The 14,991-nt window shown below is 45.5% G+C and overlaps 1 protein-coding gene across 4 annotated transcripts in view; it reads left to right on the top strand.

The window, feature by feature from the left end:
• Nucleotides 1-8,146: 8,146 nt before the first annotated feature.
• The window catches only part of HERC4 (HECT and RLD domain containing E3 ubiquitin protein ligase 4), a 32,037-nt gene continuing 25,192 nt past the window's right edge, over nt 8,147-14,991 (top strand). For 2 of the 4 annotated variants that reach the window (XM_071564514.1, XM_071564511.1), the window contains exons 1-4: nt 8,147-8,249; nt 9,586-9,740; nt 11,189-11,478; nt 13,807-13,966. In XM_071564514.1, coding sequence (XP_071420615.1) covers nt 11,253-11,478; nt 13,807-13,966 — 386 coding nt within the window. In that variant the 5' untranslated portion in view covers nt 8,147-8,249; nt 9,586-9,740; nt 11,189-11,252. Of the gene's footprint in view, nt 8,250-9,453; nt 9,491-9,585; nt 9,741-11,188; nt 11,479-13,806; nt 13,967-14,991 lie in introns of those variants that run through there. The other 2 variants (XM_071564513.1, XM_071564512.1) reach the window with 2 other exon arrangements.

Below are 14,991 nucleotides of genomic sequence, written 5' to 3'. Positions count from 1 at the left end.
GTAAGTGTATTCTATTTAATCTGATTAGTAAAGGCCTTTTGAAGCACAACAAACCCTTTTTGGCATGTTTGATTGGTGGGGTGGGGCTGTGGAAATTCAGTATTTGAACTAAATTTTAGACATTATGCTCTTAAAGTATCTGCCTATATTGGCCATTGACTTCCACTGAGAAACAACTCCCTTGTCTGAGGGTTTGACCTAGAGGAAAGGCAGGCTGGGAAAACAACAGCTCTGAGTTATTGTCCAGGGAGGGCCAAGAGAAAGAACTCAGTGGGAAGAACTTCCAGAGTTTTCCCAGCTGTAGTCAAGATAATAAAGTTTAAAATCCAAGAACCAGTGGATGATTTGATTCCCAAAAATGAGCCCTCTAAGAACAGTCTCTCTGTGCATTCCCATGGGCTCCTTTCAGTTGTACTATTGGAATTATTAAGGAGGGGTAACAGTGTTCCAAAAAGGATTGTTTTCTGCTTTTGAAAACCTTAGGAAAGAAACCCTTTATGTACTGTACACTTCCTAATCCTGAAATACTTGGTGTTTGTTTATTTGCCAAGTTTTGAGCTTTTAAATGTCACTTCAAAATACATGTATTTAAATTATATTTTAAAAAAAATTAATTCTACTTGTCAAATGGTATTTCTTTTAACTTGCCAAGGTTTTGTTAGAAAACATCAGGAAAATCAATACAATAGCAGTACCTATTTTGTTGTTACTTGGGCAAATAATGAGTTCTGTATCCAGTCAAAATTACCTGTAAAACTAACAGTGTGGGACGTTCTAAAATGAAGATTTTAAAATTGCATGTATTGTTCTTAACTATTCTAAACTAAAACTTAGCCAAAAGATAACAGTGCTCATAAACCTGACTGGAAAATGTGCAGACACTGTGACACCAAACAGTGGATTCTTCAGGGGTCACTGGAGGTACAACTCACTGGAAATGACAGCTCCTTGTACTGGCTGGAAATGGAACACTGCTGGGTTCTTGCCTGTTTTGATTCTGCAGGGAAGTCAGTAGGGATTATTATAGTTATGAACAGACTATTTTAATGCTATTATAAACACAGAAGACAACACAAATAGGTTTATTACGGTGATGAGCTATTCAGAAGCTCAAACTTGGGCAAGAGGTCAGGAAAAATGGTAACAATCACATGTCATTTGCCTCTCAGAAAAGTAATTTTTATTCCTAATACTGTTTATTACAAAGCAACCACTTCTTCGTAAGACAAATAAGCATTCCTTTCCTTCATTTTATTAAACATTAATGAGAAATTGAATTTATACTCAAAGGGATTTCATTTGTAATGCTGATAAACATTTGTAATGCTGTTAAACAACCAGTTTGCCTGTAACATATAACAATGTTTGTATTGAATTGTTTGTATTTGCTAAAATTTTATTGCATTTGGGAACAATATTATTGTACAAGTCCAGTGGCTAAGAAACACTTGTGTAAGTGTTTTCTGATGAAATTGGTGTTTCAGGCTGAGTTCCCTGCTGGTGGTCTGTCTGGTTTTGGGTGTCTCCACTGGGTCACAAGGTGAGCAGAACCCGCTGTCCCAGCTGGATACCCTGGAAATGCTGTGTCTTTTTCTGACAGCCTCAGGAACAGTCTGCCTTAAATCTCCAGGGACCCAAGGCCTAGGACCACTCTGAAATTTATGTCTGTGTATCTTTAGGAGTAATTTTGCAGTTCTAGAACCTTGCTGAAAAATAGGCTTGTATTCTTTTTTTTATCTGTGTGTAAAGTGGGAAGTGTCCAGGATCCCTCCAGTGATCCTCTCTGCCTGGGCTCAGTGATCATATTTAGTGGTGTCCCAGTGACTTGCTGACATGAATGACAGGAAAGCCTTCACCAGGCAGACACAGGTGATGGATGAATCACTGCTACCTCCTCCTCCATCCAAGTTAAAAACACAGCCACATGCAGTGGAGTTTGGCACAGGTGGCTGCTCCACTGGTGCTGCTTCCAAATGACAGTTGCTTTGGCTTCCCCTCTCAAGCCTGAAGTTTGAAATGAAAGCAGTTTGTTGTATGCTGGTGGACCAAGGAAACAAAGAAACATCCCAAATACATTGATCCAAGGTCTTCAGCAGTGAATAGACCATCTAAATCACTCAGAAAATCAGCAACAGAATTGTCAGCATTTTGCACCACTCCAGTGTCAGCAAACAGAAGCAAAAGGTTAGAGATTTGTGGCAATATTTCTTTCCTAAATGGGAGATCAGTAAATACTGGCTTAGGAGATCTCTGGGAACACAAGGAATCATTAGGTGTTTTTCACAGGAATTGTGTGTAGGTAGCAGCAGTGGTTCCATTTTTCACAGTTATGAGGATTTCATTGCTCAGCTCAAACAACTCACTTGCCTTCTGTCTCCAAAATGAGATGTTTTTTTAAAAAATATTTTATTCTTATGCCAAGTTTGAGACTTTTATCATAGGAAATTAAGAGTTACAGTAATCCAAAGACTCCAAGCTCTGACTGCTCACATATAATTTCATAACAACCTCTGCAAGGGAAATGTAATTTTCCATCTGTCCAAGAGCCTTTGACCACTGTGAATATTTAATCCACTTTTTGAACAGAGATGCCTGTGCTGTAGTTGATACAAATGACTCACTACCACTTTGATACCACATTTCAGTCCATGCTCTATCAAGTATCTATCGGTGGCTAACTGCACCAAAATAGATGTTACAGTATCATACCCCTCTGGCTTTCAGTAATACACATGAAATCATTAGTCTTATCCTGAAATGAATCACAAAAGCTGTACAGTCCTGTCCAATCACCTTTACAGAACAAAAATATCTGTGTTGCAAAACAGTCCCACACTTCTGAGCAATAACTGATAGCAGAAACAGCTGTACGTAGTTTGAGTGTACCAGTCACAGATTATGCCTCAGTGTTATTTTCTTCCCAGCTATTCTTTGCAGAGTCCTGCCCCAGGAATACAGAAAACAGCTTGTACTCACGATTGTTTGGTCACAGACTGTCACCCCCAGCTGGTGGCAGGGTCCTCTGCTTCCTGGGGACTGTGTGCCCTTCCCTCCAGCAATCAGGACATCCCCTTCATGGCACACCTGCTGTGCCCTCTGATATTCAAATATTTCCTTACAGTTTCTCTTTTCTCCTCACCTGCAAGCGTTGCTCAGGTCTAGGATCTTTTCTGTCACTGTTTCTGTCCCCATACCCAAACATGTTCATGGCTGTCTTCCTTCTGCCTGGAAGTTTTTGCTCGCCAATCTTAATCCTTGTACAGCTAAGGACTTCATCAACCAATAAATTGGGTAGAGACAGAACTGAGTATCAGGATAAAAACCAGTCTGACTCAACAGAAGGGGGCTTTATTGTGGTGTTTCTGACTTCCATACCAGCACATTTTCTTTCTTCCACTCCCAGTGCTATTCCAGTAACAACAAACTTAATTCTGTGAATTAAATGCCAGCTCCTACCACACTTCTGAGAAAAGAGACCATCCACATAATTTTCACCATTAGTTTTCCCTTCTGCTCAATCCCAAGCCCTGGAAAGAACAGCTCCCTCCTCCCTACCTCTGTTTACATGAGCACCTTTCCTCCTTCCTTCCCAATCAGCTCAGCCTGGGCTTGGGTTAAGAAATCACACTCAACAACCCGACATGGAAATTCGCAAAGAAGCCGAGAGTGCTCACCATGAAGTGCTGTGACCAGGCTGTGTGTGAGCCTCAGTTCTGCTCCTCTCCTGTGCCTCTTTGTTCTCCTCAGGGCAGGCTGCTACCTTTCTGCCTGCTCTTTACGGAATAGTAAGAAGGCTAATTTTAGGGTGCTTCATCATGCTGCCCTGCAAAGACACAGTGTCATGTCAGAATCAGCAGCATGTGGCACCACTTGGAGCTGCTATTTCATAAGCTGAGGTTCAGTGTGTTCCCAAATGGCTCTCTGCAAGAAAGAACTGCCTCAGTTATTGATACTGTATTCCTGTAGGATGGCATCTTAAAAATCAAAGCTCAGTTTTGGCCTGACCAAAAGCTCAGCTTAATGGATATGGGAACTGGTGTCTCAGCACTGATCTCCAGCTCTTAAGCCAAATCCCCAAAAGATTACACAGGAATTTCGTGATGTTCAGTTACCACCTGCCCTGTTGATCTATTTACAACAGAAAATTTAATGTAATAGTGTGAAATGTCACTTCAATAGAAAGAAAATATGCCACATGTGGGAAGGGGCTGCACTCCCAACCCTCTATGTAGGATGCTCCAAAATGTTCGGCATCTTCAGTCTCAACCTGCAGGTGCTTGGGCACTTGTGTGGCCTCTGCCACGCTGCCAGGGCATGCAGGGGGCACCCAGTGCCAACTGCAATCTGTGTGGGCTTGGGGACATTGGAGCTTCATACCCAACACAAAGGTCAGCTCGTTCCCTTCATTACAGACTTTGTGTCCAGGACTCTTCCTTGTGTTTTCATTTTCTTTATGTTTGTCATCCCATGAATAGCATTCCTTTGGCTATTTCAGCTATATTTTGTGGCCTGAGAGGATGAAGGGACTGGAGTGTTGCAGGTTTTTGGTTTTGCTTATCTTAATTTGAAGGTATGACTCCTCTTACCCTTAACTAGCTTCTTTTATCAGAGGCCTCGAGTTGGCCACAGAACTTGCAGTGTTGTCAATTTAATATTTATATAGTGACTTACCTTCACAAACAGGGCAAAAACTGTCCAGGTTCTTTCCCCATATTGCCATCAGTTAATAAATAATTGGTATTTGGTCAGCACATTTGCATTTGAGCTAAGCAGAATTGTTTGTGAGCAGGGTGGGCAGAGAACTAAAAACACTCAGCCATAAAGTGGCAGAGACCATAAAACATGAACTCTCTGTATGTGTGAGTCACATCTGTCTGTCTGCATAGGTACCTTTAGTTACCAACATCCAAATATTGATACTGTGAAGAATATAAGGATGAAATGTAAAACTGGAACAGCATGAAAGGGTCTGACTGTCCCTTCTTTGTCAGGCTATTTGCATTCCAAAGCCTTTTCTTTGTTTTAATCAAGAATATTCTACACAAAGGCTTCACACAAAGGTTGGTAATTTCTCACAGGAAAATGCTGACATCTCTAATTTCATGTTATCAGCTGTTCGGGGCACCCATTTCTATTTTCTGTAGTCTGTGACACATCAAAGCATAAAGCAAAGGGGGTTGAAATGTGGAATTAAACTTATGAAGTATATTCTGATTGTTGCCAGGAGAAAATGGAGGCAGAGAGCAGAGTGCATCCCTGTTATTTGCTATACACAGAGTTTTGTGCCATAACTTACAAAAATATAGACATTATCTGAAAGATAATTTACAGTAATCAAGCATAAAGTATATATTAGTTAACCCCATATATATTATTTTCCCCCATTTTTGTATTATCTCAGTGGGGGATTAACTGGGGTACAATTTAAAACCCCAGTTGTGCTGACAGCTCCCACCAGGCAGTAGCCAAGCATTGCTATTTTAATTATGGCAGGGCAACTGAAAATAGTTTCCTGCTTGTTGTGACCATCAATGAGAAGACTGTGCAATGGTAATAGGAAACCCTCTGTGCTAAGGCACTTAGAAGGAAATAAATCCCATCCCTGGTGCTAACCAGACCTACACTGCATTTTGCATCTCTGAGCTCTTTTGCAAATCCTAGAACGGACATCAGGAATTTTGAGGTGCAACCAAGCCACAGTTCCTGTGACCCCTGCAGGCACAGAACCCCGTTTGGGCAGGGTTAGTGCCAGGGGATGCAGGGTGGGAATATAAATATGGCTTGTACTTGTGGTAAGTGGAAAAAAATATGGTTTATACTTCATTTAAAGATGTGTTTGAATTATTTAATTTACAATAATCTGATTTGGGGATTAAAATAATTCTTTTAAATAAAACAGCTGTGTATATTACAGAAGGAAGTTGAGATTTGTGCAACATTGGATGTTGTTTCATGGTTTATGTATTTTTTATTTAATGCGTTGAGCCAGTTGGACCAAGTAACTTTTCTGTGTAAAGATTGTACTGGGCATAAAATGTTCTCTTCAAGTACATGGGCATATCCCCACACGCTGGTCAGAGGACACATTGCACAATGAATGACAGTATTTAAAATCCACGGCGCAGTTTCTCACAGTTACTGTTCCGGTGGGCTCACTAATAAAGTGAGGAGGAAGTTTGGAAGGTAACAAAAAAAGTGTTTTCCTCCCTTTACTGTGTCACAGGCCTTGCTAACCTTGTGTTCTTAAATGCAGAATGGCAAAAGGTGAATCACTTGCATCTCTCCTTTCAGTAATAGAACCAGGTATTTGCTGCCCTGAAAAGTGCTGCGTCATTACCCTGTGTCAGCTGTGCAGCCATCGTGTTTTCTCTAGGGATGAATTTAGTATTTCTGGTTTGGGGCTTTACTGATAAATCTACAACCACAAACCCCAAGAAGTGCTGTAAAATCTCACCGATTTACATACACAAAGGAACGTTTAATGGCTGGACCAAGACATTGCATTTGTTGGTATTTTGTGAAATGCTTTCCATCACAGGGCAAAAGGACACCGAGCACAGGCCCTTCCTCACCCCAGTCTGCAAAACCACTTGCTGTGGAGGATGCCTGGTCCTGGCCCTTTTTCACTTCCTGACCTACATACAGGTGGGCCCAGAACTACTACAAAAAGGCTGCTAAATAAGGAAGGCTCATTTGGATTCCCAACACCGTCCAGTTCCATAAATTGCTGTGGATTTTCCTCCCAGTACTGAGCGAAATACTAGTGGAAAAAAGTGTAAACTTCCCTTCAATGAAGAGAAAGTTTTACCATACCCACCTTGGGTATGCTCAGACAAGCTGATACCCAGAATAAAGCGTTTATTTCTGCGAGAGGGACAGAGCAGACCTGCTCCCAGGGCAGGGGATGCCCTCGGATCGCAGAGAGAGCTGACGGTGTGACGGGAACACTTTGTTGCTGCAGTTCCCGGTGGGTCCCAGCTCCCTCCCACTCACTGATCCCACTGTCTTCATGTCCCAGAGATGGACTGGAGCATCCTGCAGGTCCCTGCGGGTCAGGAGGAGCACCTGCCAGGTAAGAGAAACACGCCATGCCAAGACCTCTTCGCAGGGAGTGCTTTGCCCAGAATGCTGTTCCTGCAATTCCTGGTGGGTCCAGCTCCCTCCCGCTCACTCATCCCACTCTTTGTGTCCCAGAGATGGGTTGGAGCATCCTGCAGGTCCCTCTGTGGGTCAGGAGGAGCACCTGCCAGGTAGGAGAAACACACCATGCCAAGACCTCTTCACAGGGAGTGCTTTGCCCAGAACGCTGTTCCTGCAATTCCTGGTGGGTCCAGCTCCCTCCCACTCACTCATCCCAGAGATGGGCTGGAGCATCCTGCAGGTCCCTCTGTGGGTCAGGAGGAGCACCTGCCAGGTAGGAGAAACACACCATGCCAAGACCTCTTCGCAGGGAGTGCTTTGCCCAGAACGCTGTTCCTGCAATTCCTGGTGGGTCCAGCTCCCTCCCACTCACTCATCCCAGAGATGGGCTGGAGCATCCTGCAGATCCCTGTGGGTCAGGAGGAGCACCTGCCAGGTAGGAGACACACACCATGCCAAGACCTCTTCCCTGGGAGTGCTTTGCCCAGAACGCTGTTCCTGCAATTCCTGGTGGGTCCAGTTCCCTCCCACTCACTCCTAATCACAGAATCACAGACTATTCTGAGTTGGAAGGGACCACAAGGATCATTGAGTCCAACTCTTAAGTCAGTGCCCTACAAAGGGGATTGAATCCACAACCTTGGCATTATAACAACCAGGTTTTTTAACCAACCACTCTTCGTGTCCCAGAGATGGACTGGAGCATCCTGGGGATCCCTGCAGATCAGGAGGAGCACCTGCCAGGCAGGAGACACACACCATGCCAAGACCTCTTCACAGGGAGTGCTTTGCCCGGAACACACTCAAGCTTTTTAATCCTCGCTCTACAAACAGCGATGTAACACAGGGATGATTCTTCGGAGCCGCTGCGTTCGTGTTCATGAACCAGATGTGTGTTGCCGGTGCTGTCTGTTGCCACGTGCACGCGCCGCTCGGCGGCCGGGGCGGGGAGGGGCAGCGGGAGCGAGCGTACGCTCGCTCCCGCTGCCCCTCCCCGCTCCGGCCGCCGAGCGACGCGTGCGCAGAGACAGCGGCCGGGCCCTGTCAGCGCCGCGGGGCCACTCACGCCGCTCTCTCTCTCACACCCCGCACCGCCACCATAACCACCGGTGAGTCCCCCGCGGGGCTGGGTGGGGTGGGAGTGGGACTGGGCCGGGTGGGCTGGGCCCCTGCTGCGGGATGCCGAGGGGTCCGGCCGCCACCATCGCGCCGCCGGGCCCGCCCTGCGCACCCCAGCGCGGCGGGCCTGGGAGCAGAGCCCCCTTAGTTGGCCGAGCTGGGGGAGCAGAACTCCGGGGGAGCAGAACCCCCTTAGCCGAGCCCGAGGAGCCGAACCCCGCGGGAGTAGAACCCCCGGGAGTCGAGCCCCGGGAGCAGGGGCCCGGAGAGTGGAACCCCCGGGAGTCGAGCCCCGGGAGCAGGGGCCCGGAGAGTAGAACCGCGGGGAGCCGAACCCCCTTAGACAAGCTGGGGGAGCAGAACCCTGGGGAGCAGGGCCTGGAGAGCAGAACCTCGAGAGCCGAACCCCATTAACCAAGTCCGGGAAGCAGAACCTCCTTAACCGAGCCCGGTGGAGCAGAACCTCGGGAGCGGAGCCTGAGGGAACCGAAGCCCCCGTAGCCGAGCCCCGGGAACCCAGCTGGGGGAGCAGAACCCCCTTTAGCCGAGCCCCGGGGAGCAGAACCCCGCTTAGCCGAGCCTCGGGAGCCGAGGCCAGGGGAGCAGAACCCCCTTAGCCGAGCCCCGGGGAGCCGGTCCCACTTAGCCGAACTCCGTGGAGCAGAACCCCCGGGAGCCGAACCCCCTTAGCCGACCCTCGGGAGCCGAGCTGGGAGAGCAGAACCCTGGGGGAGCAGAATCCCCGGGAGCCGATCCCCCCTTAGCCGAGCCTCGGGAGCCGAGGCCAGGGGAGCAGAACCCCGGGAGCAGAACTCCCCCTTACCCGAGCGCGGTGGATCAGAACTCCCTTAGGAGAAGCCCGGGAGCCGAGCCCGGTGGATCAGAACCCCGCTTCAGCCGGGTCCCTGTCGCACGGCACAGCCCGAACCGGCCCCAGCCCCGAACCGGCCCCGCTCGCACGGCGCAGCCCGAACCGGTCCCAGCCCCGAACCGGCCCCAGCCCCGAACCGGCCCCGCTCGCACGGCGCAGCCCGAACCGGCCCCAGCTCGCACGGCACAGCCCGAACCGTCCAGGCGCTGCTCGCGGCTCTCCCGAGCGGGGCCCGTGACGTCGGGCAGGGGCCAGAGCAAAGTACGGAACTGCCGCCACCGGCTCGGCCGAGATAAAACACAACACAACACAGCCCCGCCTTCCACGGGTACACACGAGTGTTTCAGTACAAAGGAGAAGGTTTAGTTCTTTTCCTGCTGGAGATGGAGGTAAAGCTTAAGCACAGGTCTCGAAGGAGCATAATAATCACACGTCTTTTCTAACTTGTGTTGCAGGCTGGAGCTTCCATTGCAGCGGCTGATCCAGATGTGTGACGTGGTGTTGCATAGCTATGACTTAGCCGAAGAGTCTCCTCTTGGTGTCCCCTTCTGAACGTGGTAGGATATAATAGCTAGGGAAGTATTTGATCATGCCTCACCATCTGAGATAGGTAAACATAATGCAATGTATTTTTAAACTGTTTGGCTGTTTTGGTTTGTTTGGTTTTGGGGGTATTTTGTGGTTTTGTTTTTAATGAGGTCACAAAAATAAGCATCTTGTTTACTGCATTTTGAGTTTTGGAGGGAAAACTACTTTTTCTAGTTGTGCTGGCAAGAGTCATAGAATCATAGAATGGATTGGGTTGGAAAAGACCTCTGAGATCATCAAGTCCAACCCTTGGTCCAACTCCAGTCCCTTTACCAGATCATGGCACTCAGTGCCACGGCCAAGCTCAGTTGAAAAACCTCCAGGGATGGGGAATCCACCCCCTCTCTGGGCAGCCCATTCCAAAGCCTGAGCACTCTCTCTGGAAAGTATTTTTTTCTGCTCTCCAACTTCAATTTCCCCTGGCAGAGCTTGAGCCCATCGTGCCCCCTTGTCCTATTTGGTGTCTGTAATGCTTAGATGCTGATGGGTGTCTTGCTTCTCTGAGCAGTTTTGTATTTAGGTGGTTCATGTGTGTTATGACCCTGCAGAATGTCTCCCAAGCAGTGGTCACATGTGAAAATTTATAGCAACTTCACATTGGATTGCATTGATTTTTAAATTGCTCTAAAAATTGTGGGGAAACTTACTGTTGTGGAAGTATAGTGTAAGTAGTAGTGAAAACATTGTCATAAATGCTTCAAGTCCAATACTAAAAATGAAAGTGTAGCTTTGTATCCTTTCCAAATAGATACAGTGTCAGCACAAGTACTGGGGGGGATTAGAGACGGGTGTTTCCCTGGGGGAGTTGGTGTGTGTGGCCTCTGTTACTGCAGAGTGACTGAAGCTGTGCCTGGTGTTGGTTGCAGTGAAAGACTGGGGACTTGAGTTTCAGCTATTTATTTTCCTTTAAATTGTAAGTTCAGTTGACTCATAGTTGTTTAAATGTAATGATTGACACAGCATATTGTACTTTGTATTGCATAACTGGATTGATCAGAGCTGACCAATTTTTTCCAAGCTGTGAGTCAAGTGTTGTTTTTGGAGATGATCTTGAGGCCATACACAGTGCTTTGTGGAGTCAGTGAGGAAAGAAAGTAACCTGGACTGTCTCCTTGGGTCATGTTTGAGGCCATTCCACTGGCTGGAGTTGGTTGTGACTGCTGTTTGCATCCATCTGATTAAAGAAGTTTTACAAGGAATGATATTTTAAGTTTTTGAAACAGAATTTTTTGAAACCAAGGACCTGCATGTTTTAAAAGCTGTACCTGAAATGGGAAGGAAAGCATTTTACTGCAGAGTTAATGTAAATCCTGCCCAAGAAAGTTAATCACACTCTTAAAAATTGCTCAGGGTTTTAATGTATTGGTGTATAGAAAGTGAGCTCGTGGATTATATGCTGTATGGAGAATAATGTGAATGTTGGGGACAATACTGAAAAATGTGCATTTTCCTGTTGTTTTTTTTTAACAGCTACGCAGAAGGGACATTCTAGAAAAGTGAAGCTGGAAGTTCTCAGATCAAGAGAAACATAAACATGTTGTGCTGGGGAAATGCATCTTTTGGACAGCTTGGATTGGGTGGAATTGATGAAGAGATTGTTTTAGAACCCAGGAAGAGTGACTTTTTCTTAAATAAAAGAGTCAGAGATGTAGGATGTGGACTGAGACATACTGTTTTTGTCTTGGTGGATGGGACTGTTTATACTTGTGGATGCAATGACTTAGGACAACTAGGGCATGAAAAAGCCAGGAAAAGACCCGGTAAGTTTGCAAAGTAATGAACTGTGGAGGTGACCTGTGGTTGTGCATGTGGGTTTTGTTTTATTGTGCTACATCAGACCCAGGATTGCCAGTGTCTGTGCATGTGCTGAGTTCATGCACAGTAGTTCTTCCAATAATGGACATATTTTTAACTGGAAAAGCATTCCTTTGCTTGGATTGCTTCTTGTGACAATTGAATCACAGAACCATAGAATGGATTGGGTTGGAAAAGACCTCTGAGATCATCAAGTCCAACCCTTGGAAACAACCAGCTGTGAAGCATGGCAGTCCTGCCTGGTTTTGCCTGCTGTGCAGCTGGACAGTGCCACTGTTTTTGTTTCTATCATGGAACCCTTTATTTAAGGCTGTGGGAGACTCAGAGGCTGTTCTAAACCTCCAGGGGAGGTGACCTGCTGCAATACCTGGATAACACTGTGCTGTTTGGATGGGGTTGGCTGCTGGAACGTGTGGAAATGAGTATTTGGCATATTGTGGTTGAGAAACGCGCTGTGTGTTTTTACTTGTCTGATCCATGATGTAGAGCAGGTCTGATTAAAGCAATGTTCTCTTCTCTGAGAACTAAAAATAACTTTTGATAAAAGACATATCAGCATATGCAGCACTACAGGAAGGGGGTTTGGAAAAGCCTATAGGATGCCATGTAAAACTTCTCTGGGCCTTTTTTCCTTCCTGCCTGTGTGCTGTGTGTGTTTGTGCTCCCTGCCAGTGCAGTTGCAGAGCAGAAGTGGGTAAACATCTTGCAGGGACTGCAGAGGAGTGTGCACATGGGCTCCTTCAGAGCCTGCATGTGAGTCAGAGCTGGTGCTGCTCACACTACTCACAGCAGAACAGAACACACTGGCAAGGCTCACTGAGAGTTTATTCTAGTCACTCCCATAGCAATTCTACAGCTTGCTTGGCTCAAGAACTGACACAAATTTTCAAATGGAAATGAGGTGTCATGTGGAGTTTAATGCTTCACCTTTACTCAGAGTTTTGGGTTTGGTGCCAATTAAAGGTTCCTGGGGGTTTTTATGTAGTTGTGATGCAACTTTTTAAAACTAATTCGGACTTCTGTTGAGAGACAGTGTGTGGGTATTAAAACTGATAGACTTGAATCCTGGGCAAACATCTGGTTCATGAACATGAAGAGAAACTCAGCTTGTCACTTACCCCAACTGCTTGTTGCCCGCTTTGAAAATTACACTGAATTGTCTTTCAGATTTAAAAGTTACAACAAAAACATCTGACTTTTAATTTGTATGACCTTTTGCACGTAATGGGCCTGCTGTAAATATTATTCTTTTTTAATATGCTTGGACGCACCAGTCATGAGGATTGTAACCAGTTTGCCTTTCCCCTGCAGGTTGCTGGTCATGCTGCTGGGTGTTGTAATAGGCACTCAGGGCATTAGTGTGAGGAGCCTTGGTATCTTTACAGATGGGTGGATGCTCTCCTTTGCATGTACTTCTGCTAACTGGAGATAATGTTCTTGCTGACTGTGTGCCACCTCCCTGTCACCACTGGCATTATTTAGCTGTCCCTTCCCTCTCTCCTCCCTGCAGATTATTGAAAATTCCAGCCTTAGTGGCAGGCCCTGAAGATATTTCTCCATTATGTTGTTGAAATGAAATATTAAGCTTCTGATCATAAATCATAAGCCTCCCCCCAAAAAACCTTTCTAAATGTATTTAAAGGTTTTGATGCAGGCTGCTGGAAAAAAAATCACAGATATTGTAGTGTGTGCTTTTCAGAGGGGTGCACTCACTGTATGTCTAGAAAAATGACTCTTTAGGATCTGTTTCTACAGTATTTTGCATTAGAAAGAGGACATTGTGTAGCTCATTGCAAAATCAGTAGCTTTGGTCTGTGATTTGCCCTGCCTTGTTTTGCAGGCTTTTTTCTTAATAGTGAATAGGTGAATTTAATTTGCTGTGGTGGAACTTTTTCCTCTTACACAAGGTCTACACGTGTGGTCATTTGACAACAGTCTGTTTGACCTTAATGTTACTGAGTGTCTGCACTCGTTTTCAGATGGCAGGATTAGAAGGACCTGTTGTGATCCAGCTGCAGGTTTTGTGCACTGCCATATATTGTTCCACACACAGTTGAGGTTTGGTTGCTTTGGGGTGCCAAATTTAATTTATTTCTCCTAGAACAGCATAATCATAACTTTAAATAGAGGGTGTTTCAGCAGAGTCCTGGCCTTGCCTCTGTGTCATTTCAGTTCACATCTTAGTACTGAGTAAAACTGTACAACCCCAGCTTTCGTTAGCAGTAGCTTTGGGGGTTTTTTTGAACAACTAACTTTATTTTTCTCTTTTTCAGAGCACGTTGGTGCACTGGATGCCCAGAATATTGTGGCTGTGTCATGTGGAGAAGCCCACACTCTGGCATTAAATGACAAGGGGCAGGTGTATGCCTGGGGTCTGGCCACTGATGGGCAGCTTGGCTTGCCAGGAACAGAGGAGTGCATCAGAGTGCCCAGGTCAGAAATTGTAGATAATAAGTTGCCTTTTTTATTATCTATTTTTAAATAATATGCTTTAATCACATTGGTTAATCTAGTCTGCTCCTGTAGTTAAAACCACACATTAGAAAGTGTATAGCTCTTACACTTGCACTTTTTAGACGGTTTGTTTCCTCAAAAAGTCACCTTATGTGGAAAGTGTGTTATGGGTTTACTTGGTTTGGTTTGGAAGGTGTGTTATGGGTTTACTTGGTTTGGTTTGGGAGGTGTGTTATGGGTTTACTTGGTTTGGTTTGGGAGGTGTGTTATGGGTTTACTTGGTTTGGTTTGGGAGGTGTGTTATGGGTTTACTTGGTTTGGTTTGGGAGGTGTGTTATGGGTTGTCTTGGTTTGGTTTGGGAAGTGTATTATAGGTTTACTTTGTTTGATTTGTTACTTTTTGGGGTGTTCTTGTTTGTTGTGTTTTTTTACTACTCCTCTCCTGAGAATGAGAGTCATGTTGGAAAAGTAGGGTGAGTATTTTAAGAATGTAAATGGGGGTTGGTAACTGCCAACTAAAGAGAAGTAGAGTATTAAACTTCCAAAACCAGTTGTGGGAGAACATTTGAAGAAGGTACATTTTGTGTCTGATCTTTGTACTTCAGCTTTTACCCCAAAGTTTTACAGCTGTGACCAAACCTAGTTTTAAAAATGAAAATGTATTTTGGTTCACCTGGTTGTGTTCAGACACCTTTAGCATTCTGGCTCCCTGAAGGGCACATTTTTACTGTCCTGAGTAGTTCACTCTCTGTGGCAGTTTGTGTGTTTGCAAGCTGGAGGTTTTCTTTCCTAATTACTTTTTTTTTACGTGGAAAAAGACACAGCAAAGAGCAATTCCTTGGAGCTTTAGTAATTCATGGCTCTCTCTGACACATGTATAAATACAAAAAATATGAGTAACTAATACTAAAAATGTTATTTCTGCATCAAATATAAAAGCCCACAGGCCCTTTAGAAACTTTGGGGTTTCCATCTGAAGTTGAAAGTTTTAATGCACATTTGGA

The sequence above is a fragment of the Pithys albifrons genome, chromosome 9, assembly GCF_047495875.1.
Source record: "Pithys albifrons albifrons isolate INPA30051 chromosome 9, PitAlb_v1, whole genome shotgun sequence".
In the NCBI taxonomy this organism is placed as follows: Eukaryota; Metazoa; Chordata; class Aves; order Passeriformes; family Thamnophilidae; genus Pithys; species Pithys albifrons.
Note: the sequence above shows the minus strand (reverse complement) of the source record. Positions and strands in the feature narration are given on the sequence as shown.